At 36.6% G+C, this 12,378-nt stretch overlaps 1 protein-coding gene across 1 annotated transcript in view; it reads left to right on the top strand.

Annotated features, from left to right (window-relative positions):
• Positions 1–12,378, top strand: part of LOC106875361 (uncharacterized) — a 208,057-nt gene that overhangs the window by 66,658 nt on the left and 129,021 nt on the right. The window contains exons 6-14 of the mRNA XM_089348409.1: positions 163–318; positions 1,638–1,793; positions 2,893–3,048; positions 4,345–4,500; positions 5,797–5,952; positions 7,249–7,404; positions 8,725–8,880; positions 10,201–10,356; positions 11,677–11,832. Of these exons, the coding sequence (XP_089204535.1) occupies positions 163–318; positions 1,638–1,793; positions 2,893–3,048; positions 4,345–4,500; positions 5,797–5,952; positions 7,249–7,404; positions 8,725–8,880; positions 10,201–10,356; positions 11,677–11,832 (1,404 nt within the window). The remainder of the gene's footprint in view (positions 1–162; positions 319–1,637; positions 1,794–2,892; positions 3,049–4,344; positions 4,501–5,796; positions 5,953–7,248; positions 7,405–8,724; positions 8,881–10,200; positions 10,357–11,676; positions 11,833–12,378) is intronic.

The following is a 12,378-nucleotide window of genomic DNA, read 5'->3' as shown; positions in this document are numbered from 1 at the left end:
AACCCATAGAATATTACAGTCACAACTGAAGCAGACTGTGATGTCCAGTCCACCCTCGTAAATCCATACCAATAGACATGTAAAATTTAAAACCGTTTTCTGATGCACCTTGTATTTCTAAATGCGAGGGCTGTCTGTAATTTCACTTTTTTTTTTCTATAGAAACAGAGACCACATGTTCTGTTGAAGCCAATGCCACTTGTGATCCTCTTGCAACGTGCAAAGTTTTATCTAATGGTTCATTTGAATGTGTGTGCCCTACTGGAGCTGTTGGCGGCGATGGCCTCAAAGGTGATAATTATACCGGATGTATATTTGGTAAGTAACTGAAGACTTCGTAGATAGAAAATAGTCAAGCGAATAAATTTCATTATCAACTCAGGTATTTTAAGATCACATCCACGGCTGGTTATTCTTAGCGTGATTTAACAAGTCTTAGAATATATATTACCTCAGTTCACCTAGGAGTGTAGGTTTCAGAGAATTAGGGAATGTTACGAGGGTGAAGGTAATGTTCCTCCTAGTTACCGCTACGATGTCTCTTCATTAGAATTATGTTAAGTCATGTCAATAATTATTTTTAGCCATACGACTTGATCAGCGATCACAAGATTTGTCACAGTTGCTGCTCTTTCGAATTATATTGCCAACTGGTCATTTATCAACGATCCGAAAGTAAGGACAAAAAAAGGGAAGGGTCTATTCATTAGATGTGTATAGGGCACTTAAAGAGGAGATAATTTTCTGTACTGTAATGTTTGTTGGGAATTATAAGAGTAAGCGAGCGCCAGAGAGAGAAAGTGAGAGAGGGGGAGACAGAGAAAGAGAGAGACGGAGAAACACGGCGATGGTGCTTGAAGCACTCAGTTTCAGATTTAAGAAAACGGAGAGAAAATAAATATCGTTGAAGTTTCACTGAAACACGCCCGTAGCAAACACAATATGACGATCGTTCAATGTTTCATGTTGCGAGACAATTCGTCATATGACTGACAAAATCACGATTTATAAAATGAATTTGCGAAGCAGAGGCATATCACCGTTCATTACTTACTAAAGTTTATTTTAGAAAATCCATGATAAGTTCAGACGATAAATACAATCAGACTTGGAGATTCTGTTTATTACAGGATGAGTCAAAAACTCCTCAGATTCACGATTCTTGGTAAATCTCTCAACTGCAACGCCGGTCCAAATTATAGCACTATCTGAGAAAAGCAACGATTAAAAAATTAACTGCATAAAAATATTTTTCTTATCTATTTTACAACGAGTTGGGGTGAAAGAACAAAGAATTATTTGAAGAATAATGAATTTTTAGTACCATTTACATGAAGACCACATGGTTGAGTTAGCGTTACCATATTTAATGCTAACATATCTACGTAAATAAATACATGTTGATTGTTATTTTAAAAGTTTGTTATTTCTTTCCAATCTCTGTGCATGTCCAGCTCATTGTCAGCTTGGCTTTCTAACCCATAGAATATTACAGTCACAACTGAAGCAGACTGTGATGTCCAGTCCACCCTCGTAAATCCATACCAATAGACATGTAAAATTTAAAACCGTTTTCTGATGCACCTTGTATTTCTAAATGCGAGGGCTGTCTGTAATTTCACTTTTGTTTTCTATAGTAACAGAGACCACATGTTCTGTTGAAGCCAATGCCACTTGTGATCCTCTTGCAACGTGCAAAGTTTTATCTAATGGTTCATTTGAATGTGTGTGCCCTACTGGAGCTGTTGGCGGCGATGGCCTCAAAGGTGATAATTATACTGGATGTATATTTGGTAAGTAACTGAAGACTTCGTAGATAGAAAATAGTCAAGCGAATAAATTTCATTATCAACTCAGGTATTTTAAGATCACATCCACGGTTGGTTATTCTTAGCGTGATTTAACAAGTCTTAGAATATATATTACCTCAGTTCACCTAGGAGTGTAGGTTTCAGAGAATTAGGGAATGTTACGAGGGTGAAGGTAATGTTCCTCCTAGTTACCGCTACGATGTCTCTTCATTAGAATTATGTTAAGTCATGTCAATAATTATTTTTAGCCATACGACTTGATCAGCGATCACAAGATTTGTCACAGTTGCTGCTCTTTCGAATTATGTTGCCAACTGGTCATTTATCAACGAACCGAAAGTAAGGACAAAAAAATGGAAGGGTCTATTCATTAGATGTGTATAGGGCACTTAAAGAGGAGATAATTTTCTGTACTGTAATGTTTGTTGGGAATTATAAGAGTAAGCGAGCGCCAGAGAGAGAAAGTGAGAGAGGGGGAGACAGAGAAAGAGAGAGACGGAGAAACACGGCGATGGTGCTTGAAGCACTCAGTTTCAGATTTAAGAAAACGGAGAGAAAATAAATATCGTTGAAGTTTCAGTGAAACACGCCCGTAGCAAACACAATATGACGATCGTTCAATGTTTCATGTTGCGAGACAATTCGTCAAATGACTGACAAAATCACGATTTATAAAATGAATTTGCGAAACAGAGGCATATCACCGTTCATTACTTACTAAAGTTTATTTTAGAAAATCCATGATAAGTTCAGACGATAAATACAATCAGACTTGTAGATTATATTTATTACAGGATGAGTCAAAAACTCCTCAGATTCACCATTCTTGGTAAATCACTCAACTGCAACGCCGGTCCAAATTATAGCACTATCTGAGAAAAGCAACGATTAAAGAATTAACTGCATAAAAATATTTTTCTAACCCATAGAATATTACAGTCACAGCTGAAGCAGACTGTGATGTCCAGTCCACCCTCGTAAATCCATACCAATAGACATGTAAAATTTGAGACCGTTTTCTGATGCACCTTGTATTTCTAAATGCGAGGGCTGTCTGTAATTTCACTTTTTTTTTCTATAGTAACGGAGACCACATGTTCTGTTGAAGCCAATGCCACTTGTGATCCTCTTGCAACGTGCAAAGTTTTATCTAATGGTTCATTTGAATGTGTGTGCCCTACTGGAGCTGTTGGCGGCGATGGCCTCAAAGGTGATAATTATACCGGATGTATATTTGGTAAGTAACTGAAGACTTCGTAGATAGAAAATAGTCAAGCGAATAAATTTCATTATCAACTCAGGTATTTTAAGATCACATCCACGGTTGGTTATTCTTAGCGTGATTTAACAAGTCTTAGAATATATACTACCTCAGTTCACCTAGGAGTGTAGGTTTCAGAGAATTAGGGAATGTTACGAGGGTGAAGGTAATGTTCCTCCTAGTTACCGCTACGATGTCTCTTCATTAGAATTATGTTAAGTCATGTCAATAATTATTTTTAGCCATACGACTTGATCAGCGATCACAAGATTTGTCACAGTTGCTGCTCTTTCGAATTATGTTGCCAACTGGTCATTTATCAACGAACCGAAAGTAAGGACAAAAAAATGGAAGGGTCTATTCATTAGATGTGTAGAGGGCACTTAAAGAGGAGATAATTTTCTGTACTGTAATGTTTGTTGGGAATTATAAGAGTAAGCGAGCGGCAGAGAGAGAAAGTGAGAGACGGAGAAACATGGCGATGGTGCTTGAAGCACTCACTTTCAGATTTAAGAAAACGGAGTGAATATAAATATCGTTGAAGTTTCAGTGAAACACGCCCGTAGCAAACACAATATGACGATCGTTCAATGTTTCATGTTGCGAGACAATTCGTCAAATGACTGACAAAATCACGATTTATAAAATGAATTTGCGAAACAGAGGCATATCACCGTTCATTACTTACTAAAGTTTATTTTAGAAAATCCATGATAAGTTCAGACGATAAATACAATCAGACTTGTAGATTATATTTATTACAGGATGAGTCAAAAACTCCTCAGATTCACGATTCTTGGTAAATCACTCAACTGCAACGCCGGTCCAAATTATAGCACTATCTGAGAAAAGCAACGATTAAAAAATTAACTGCATAAAAATATTTTTCTTATCTATTTTACAACGAGTTGGTGTGAAAGAACAAAGAATTATTTGAAGAATAATGAATTTTTAGTACCATTTACATGAAGACCACATGGTTGAGTTAGCGTTACCATATTTAATGCTAACATATCTACATAAATAAATACATGTTGATTGTTATTTTAAAAGTTTGTTATTTCTTTCCAATCTCTGTGCATGTCCAGCTCATTGTCAGCTTCGCTTTCTAACCCATAGAATATTACAGTCACAGCTGAAGCAGACTGTGATGTCCAGTCCACCCTCGTAAATCCATACCAATAGACATGTAAAATTTAAAACCGTTTTCTGATGCACCTTGTATTTCTAAATGCGAGGGCTGTCTGTAATTTCACTTTTTTTTTTCTATAGCAACAGAGACCACATGTTCTGTTGAAGCCAATGCCACTTGTGATCCTCTTGCAACGTGCAAAGTTTTATCTAATGGTTCATTTGAATGTGTGTGCCCCACTGGAGCTGTTGGCGGCGATGGCCTCAAAGGTGATAATTATACCGGATGTATATTTGGTAAGTAACTGAAGACTTCGCAGATAGAAAATAGTCAAGCGAATAAATTTTATTATCAACTCAGGTATTTTAAGATCACATCCTCGGCTGGTTATTCTTAGCGTGATTTAACAAGTCTTAGAATATATATTACCTCAGTTCACCTAGGAGTGTAGGTTTCAGAGAATTAGGGAATGTTACGAGGGTGAAGGTAATGTTCCCCCTAGTTACCGCTACGATGTCTCTTCATTAGAATTATGTTAAGTCATGTCAATAATTATTTTTAGCCATACGACTTGATCAGCGATCACAAGATTTGTCACAGTTGCTGCTCTTTCGAATTATGTTGCCAACTGGTCATTTATCAACGATCCGAAAGTAAGGACAAACAAATGGAAGGGTCTATTCATTAGATGTGTATAGGGCACTTAAAGAGGAGATAATTTTCTGTACTGTAATGTTTGTTGGGAATTATAAGAGTAAGCGAGCGGCAGAGAGAGAAAGTGAAAGACGGAGAAACACGGCGATGGTGCTTGAAGCACTCACTTTCAGATTTAAGAAAACGGAGTGAATATAAATATCGTTGAAGTTTCAGTGAAACACGCCCGTAGCAAACACAATATGACGATCGTTCAATGTTTCATGTTGCGAGACAATTCGTCAAATGACTGACAAAATCACGATTTATAAAATGAATTTGCGAAACAGAGGCATATCACCGTTCATTACTTACTAAAGTTTATTTTAGAAAATCCATGATAAGTTCAGACGATAAATACAATCAGACTTGTAGATTATATTTATTACAGGATGAGTCAAAAACTCCTCAGATTCACCATTCTTCGTAAATCACTCAACTGCAACGCCGGTCCAAATTATAGCACTATCTGAGAAAAGCAACGATTGAAAAATTAACTGCATAAAAATATTTTTCTTATCTATTTTACAACGAGTTGGTGTGAAGGAACAAAGAATTATTTGAAGAATAATGACTTTTTAGTACCATTTACATGAAGACCACATGGTTGAGTTAGCGTTACCATATTTAATGCTAACATATCTACGTAAATAAATACATGTTGATTGTTATTTTAAAAGTTTGTTATTTCTTTCCAATCTCTGTGCATGTCCAGCTCATTGTCAGCTTCGCTTTCTAACCCATAGAATATTACAGTCACAACTGAAGCAGACTGTGATGTCCAGTCCACCCTCGTAAATCCATACCAATAGACATGTAAAATTTAAAACCGTTTTCTGATGCACCTTGTATTTCTAAATGCGAGGGCTGTCTGTAATTTCACTTTTTTTTCTCTATAGAAACAGAGACCACATGTTCTGGTGAAGCCAATGCCACTTGTGATCCTCTTGCAACGTGCAAAGTTTTATCTAATGGTTCATTTGAATGTGTGTGCCCTACTGGATCTGTTGGCGGCGATGGCCTCAAAGGTGATAATTATACCGGATGCATATTTGGTAAGTAACTGAAGACTTCGTAGATAGAAAATAGTCAAGCGAATAAATTTTATTATCAACTCAGGTATTTTAAGATCACATCCTCGGCTGGTTATTCTTAGCGTGATTTAACAAGTCTTAAAATATATATTACCTCAGTTCACCTAGGAGTGTAGGTTTCAGAGAATTAGGGAATGTTACGAGGGTGAAGGTAATGTTCCCCCTAGTTACCGCTACGATGTCTCTTCATTAGAATTATGTTAAGTCATGTCAATAATTATTTTTAGCCATACGACTTGATCAGCGATCACAAGATTTGTCACAGTTGCTGCTCTTTCGAATTATGTTGCCAACTGGTCATTTATCAACGATCCGAAAGTAAGGACAAACAAATGGAAGGGTCTATTCATTAGATGTGTATAGGGCACTTAAAGAGGAGATAATTTTCTGTACTGTAATGTTTGTTGGGAATTATAAGAGTAAGCGAGCGGCAGAGAGAGAAAGTGAAAGACGGAGAAACACGGCGATGGTGCTTGAAGCACTCACTTTCAGATTTAAGAAAACGGAGTGAATATAAATATCGTTGAAGTTTCAGTGAAACACGCCCGTAGCAAACACAATATGACGATCGTTCAATGTTTCATGTTGCGAGACAATTCGTCAAATGACTGACAAAATCACGATTTATAAAATGAATTTGCGAAACAGAGGCATATCACCGTTCATTACTTACTAAAGTTTATTTTAGAAAATCCATGATAAGTTCAGACGATAAATACAATCAGACTTGTAGATTATATTTATTACAGGATGAGTCAAAAACTCCTCAGATTCACCATTCTTCGTAAATCACTCAACTGCAACGCCGGTCCAAATTATAGCACTATCTGAGAAAAGCAACGATTGAAAAATTAACTGCATAAAAATATTTTTCTTATCTATTTTACAACGAGTTGGTGTGAAGGAACAAAGAATTATTTGAAGAATAATGACTTTTTAGTACCATTTACATGAAGACCACATGGTTGAGTTAGCGTTACCATATTTAATGCTAACATATCTACGTAAATAAATACATGTTGATTGTTATTTTAAAAGTTTGTTATTTCTTTCCAATCTCTGTGCATGTCCAGCTCATTGTCAGCTTCGCTTTCTAACCCATAGAATATTACAGTCACAACTGAAGCAGACTGTGATGTCCAGTCCACCCTCGTAAATCCATACCAATAGACATGTAAAATTTAAAACCGTTTTCTGATGCACCTTGTATTTCTAAATGCGAGGGCTGTCTGTAATTTCACTTTTTTTTCTCTATAGAAACAGAGACCACATGTTCTGGTGAAGCCAATGCCACTTGTGATCCTCTTGCAACGTGCAAAGTTTTATCTAATGGTTCATTTGAATGTGTGTGCCCTACTGGATCTGTTGGCGGCGATGGCCTCAAAGGTGATAATTATACCGGATGCATATTTGGTAAGTAACTGAAGACTTCGTAGATAGAAAATAGTCAAGCGAATAAATTTTATTATCAACTCAGGTATTTTAAGATCACATCCTCGGCTGGTTATTCTTAGCGTGATTTAACAAGTCTTAAAATATATATTACCTCAGTTCACCTAGGAGTGTAGGTTTCAGAGAATTAGGGAATGTTACGAGGGTGAAGGTAATGTTCCTCCTAGTTACCGCCACGATGTCTCTTCATTAGAATTATGTTAAGTCATGTCAATAATTATTTTTAGCCATACGACTTGATCAGCGATCACAAGATTTGTCACAGTTGCTGCTCTTTCGAATTATATTGCCAACTGGTCATTTATCAACGATCCGAAAGTAAGGACAAACAAATGGAAGGGTCTATTCATTAGATGTGTATAGGGCACTTAAAGAGGAGATAATTTTCTGTACTGTAATGTTTGTTGTGAATTATAAGAGTAAGCGAGCGGCAGAGAGAGAAAGTGAGAGAGGGGGAGACAGAGAAAGAGAGAGACGGAGAAACACGGCGATGGTGCTTGAAGCACTCACTTTCAGATTTAAGAAAACGGAGAGAAAATAAATATCGTTGAAGTTTCAGTGAAACAAGCCCGTAGCAAACACAATATGACGATTGTTCAATGTTTCATGTTGCGAGACAATTCGTCAAATGACTGACAAAATCACGATTTATAAAATGAATTTGCGAAACAGAGGCATATCACCGTTCATTACTTACTAAAGTTTATTTTAGAAAATCCATGATAAGTTCAGACGATAAATACAATCAGACTTGTAGATTATATTTATTACAGGATGAGTCAAAAACTCCTCAGATTCACCATTCTTGGTAAATCACTCAACTGCAACGCCGGTCCAAATTATAGCACTATCTGAGAAAAGCAACGATTAAAGAATTAACTGCATAAAAATATTTTTCTTATCTATTTTACAACGAGTTGGTGTGAAAGAACAAAGAATTATTTGAAGAATAATGAATTTTTAGTACCATTTACATGAAGACCACATGGTTGAGTTAGCGTTACCATATTTAATGCTAACATATCTACGTAAATAAATACATGTTGATTGTTATTTTAAAAGTTTGTTATTTCTTTCCAATCTCTGTGCATGCCCAGCTCATTGTCAGCTTGGCTTTCTAACCCATAGAATATTACAGTCACAGCTGAAGCAGACTGTGATGTCCAGTCCACCCTCGTAAATCCATACCAATAGACATGTAAAATTTGAGACCGTTTTCTGATGCACCTTGTATTTCTAAATGCGAGGGCTGTCTGTAATTTCACTTTTTTTTTTCTATAGTAACAGAGACCACATGTTCTGTTGAAGCCAATGCCACTTGTGATCCTCTTGCAACGTGCAAAGTTTTATCTAATGGTTCATTTGAATGTGTGTGCCCTACTGGAGCTGTTGGCGGCGATGGCCTCAAAGGTGATAATTATACCGGATGTATATTTGGTAAGTAACTGAAGACTTCGTAGATAGAAAATAGTCAAGCGAATAAATTTCATTATCAACTCAGGTATTTTAAGATCACATCCACGGCTGGTTATTCTTAGCGTGATTTAACAAGTCTTAGAATATATATTACCTCAGTTCACCTAGGAGTGTAGGTTTCAGAGAATTAGGGAATGTTACGAGGGTGAAGGTAATGTTCCCCCTAGTTACCGCTACGATGTCTCTTCATTAGAATTATGTTAAGTCATGTCAATAATTATTTTTAGCCATACGACTTGATCAGCGATCACAAGATTTGTCACAGTTGCTGCTCTTTCGAATTATGTTGCCAACTGGTCATTTATCAACGAACCGAAAGTAAGGACAAAAAAATGGAAGGGTCTATTCATTAGATGTGTATAGGGCACTTAAAGAGGAGATAATTTTCTGTACTGTAATGTTTGTTGTGAATTATAAGAGTAAGCGAGCGGCAGAGAGAGAAAGTGAGAGAGGGGGAGACAGAGAAAGAGAGAGACGGAGAAACACGGCGATGGTGCTTGAAGCACTCACTTTCAGATTTAAGAAAACGGAGAGAAAATAAATATCGTTGAAGTTTCAGTGAAACAAGCCCGTAGCAAACACAATATGACGATTGTTCAATGTTTCATGTTGCGAGACAATTCGTCAAATGACTGACAAAATCACGATTTATAAAATGAATTTGCGAAACAGAGGCATATCACCGTTCATTACTTACTAAAGTTTATTTTAGAAAATCCATGATAAGTTCAGACGATAAATACAATCAGACTTGTAGATTATATTTATTACAGGATGAGTCAAAAACTCCTCAGATTCACGATTCTTGGTAAATCACTCAACTGCAACGCCGGTCCAAATTATAGCACTATCTGAGAAAAGCAACGATTAAAGAATTAACTGCATAAAAATATTTTTCTTATCTATTTTACAACGAGTTGGGGTGAAAGAACAAAGAATTATTTGAAGAATAATGAATTTTTAGTACCATTTACATGAAGACCACATGGTTGAGTTAGCGTTACCATATTTAATGCTAACATATCTACGTAAATAAATACATGTTGATTGTTATTTTAAAAGTTTGTTATTTCTTTCCAATCTCTGTGCATGCCCAGCTCATTGTCAGCTTGGCTTTCTAACCCATAGAATATTACAGTCACAGCTGAAGCAGACTGTGATGTCCAGTCCACCCTCGTAAATCCATACCAATAGACATGTAAAATTTGAGACCGTTTTCTGATGCACCTTGTATTTCTAAATGCGAGGGCTGTCTGTAATTTCACTTTTTTTTTTCTATAGTAACAGAGACCACATGTTCTGTTGAAGCCAATGCCACTTGTGATCCTCTTGCAACGTGCAAAGTTTTATCTAATGGTTCCTTTGAATGTGTGTGCCCTACTGGAGCTGTTGGCGGCGATGGCCTCAAAGGTGATAATTATACCGGATGTATATTTGGTAAGTAACTGAAGACTTCGTAGATAGAAAATAGTCAAGCGAATAAATTTCATTATCAACTCAGGTATTTTAAGATCACATCCACGGCTGGTTATTCTTAGCGTGATTTAACAAGTCTTAGAATATATATTACCTCAGTTCACCTAGGAGTGTAGGTTTCAGAGAATTAGGGAATGTTACGAGGGTGAAGGTAATGTTCCCCCTAGTTACCGCTACGATGTCTCTTCATTAGAATTATGTTAAGTCATGTCAATAATTATTTTTAGCCATACGACTTGATCAGCGATCACAAGATTTGTCACAGTTGCTGCTCTTTCGAATTATATTGCCAACTGGTCATTTATCAACGATCCGAAAGTAAGGACAAAAAAAGGGAAGGGTCTATTCATTAGATGTGTATAGGGCACTTAAAGAGGAGATAATTTTCTGTACTGTAATGTTTGTTGTGAATTATAAGAGTAAGCGAGCGGCAGAGAGAGAAAGTGAGAGAGGGGGAGACAGAGAAAGAGAGAGACGGAGAAACACGGCGATGGTGCTTGAAGCACTCAGTTTCAGATTTAAGAAAACGGAGAGAAAATAAATATCGTTGAAGTTTCAGTGAAACAAGCCCGTAGCAAACACAATATGACGATTGTTCAATGTTTCATGTTGCGAGACAATTCGTCAAATGACTGACAAAATCACGATTTATAAAATGAATTTGCGAAACAGAGGCATATCACCGTTCATTACTTACTAAAGTTTATTTTAGAAAATCCATGATAAGTTCAGACGATAAATACAATCAGACTTGTAGATTATATTTATTACAGGATGAGTCAAAAACTCCTCAGATTCACCATTCTTGGTAAATCACTCAACTGCAACGCCGGTCCAAATTATAGCACTATCTGAGAAATGCAACGATTAAAGAATTAACTGCATAAAAATATTTTTCTTATCTATTTTACAACGAGTTGGTGTGAAAGAACAAAGAATTATTTGAAGAATAATGAATTTTTAGTACCATTTACATGAAGACCACATGGTTGAGTTAGCGTTACCATATTTAATGCTAACATATCTACGTAAATAAATACATGTTGATTGTTATTTTAAAAGTTTGTTATTTCTTTCCAATCTCTGTGCATGCCCAGCTCATTGTCAGCTTGGCTTTCTAACCCATAGAATATTACAGTCACAACTGAAGCAGACTGTGATGTCCAGTCCACCCTCGTAAATCCATACCAATAGACATGTAAAATTTGAGACCGTTTTCTGATGCACCTTGTATTTCTAAATGCGAGGGCTGTCTGTAATTTCACTTTTTTTTTTCTATAGTAACAGAGACCACATGTTCTGTTGAAGCCAATGCCACTTGTGATCCTCTTGCAACGTGCAAAGTTTTATCTAATGGTTCATTTGAATGTGTGTGCCCTACTGGAGCTGTTGGCGGCGATGGCCTCAAAGGTGATAATTATACCGGATGTATATTTGGTAAGTAACTGAAGACTTCGTAGATAGAAAATAGTCAAGCGAATAAATTTCATTATCAACTCAGGTATTTTAAGATCACATCCACGGCTGGTTATTCTTAGCGTGATTTAACAAGTCTTAGAATATATATTACCTCAGTTCACCTAGGAGTGTAGGTTTCAGAGAATTAGGGAATGTTACGAGGGTGAAGGTAATGTTCCTCCTAGTTACCGCTACGATGTCTCTTCATTAGAATTATGTTAAGTCATGTCAATAATTATTTTTAGCCATACGACTTGATCAGCGATCACAAGATTTGTCACAGTTGCTGCTCTTTCGAATTATATTGCCAACTGGTCATTTATCATCGATCCGAAAGTAAGGACAAAAAAAGGGAAGGGTCTATTCATTAGATGTGTATAGGGCACTTAAAGAGGAGATAATTTTCTGTACTGTAATGTTTGTTGGGAATTATAAGAGTAAGCGAGCGGCAGAGAGAGAAAGTGAGAGACCGAGAAACACGGCGATGGTGCTTGAAGCACTCAGTTTCAGATTTAAGAAAACGGA

The sequence above is a fragment of the Octopus bimaculoides genome, chromosome 3 (genome assembly GCF_046866305.1).
Source record: "Octopus bimaculoides isolate indiv1 chromosome 3, ASM4686630v1, whole genome shotgun sequence".
NCBI classification, from domain to species: Eukaryota; Metazoa; Mollusca; class Cephalopoda; order Octopoda; family Octopodidae; genus Octopus; species Octopus bimaculoides.
Note: the sequence above shows the minus strand (reverse complement) of the source record. Positions and strands in the feature narration are given on the sequence as shown.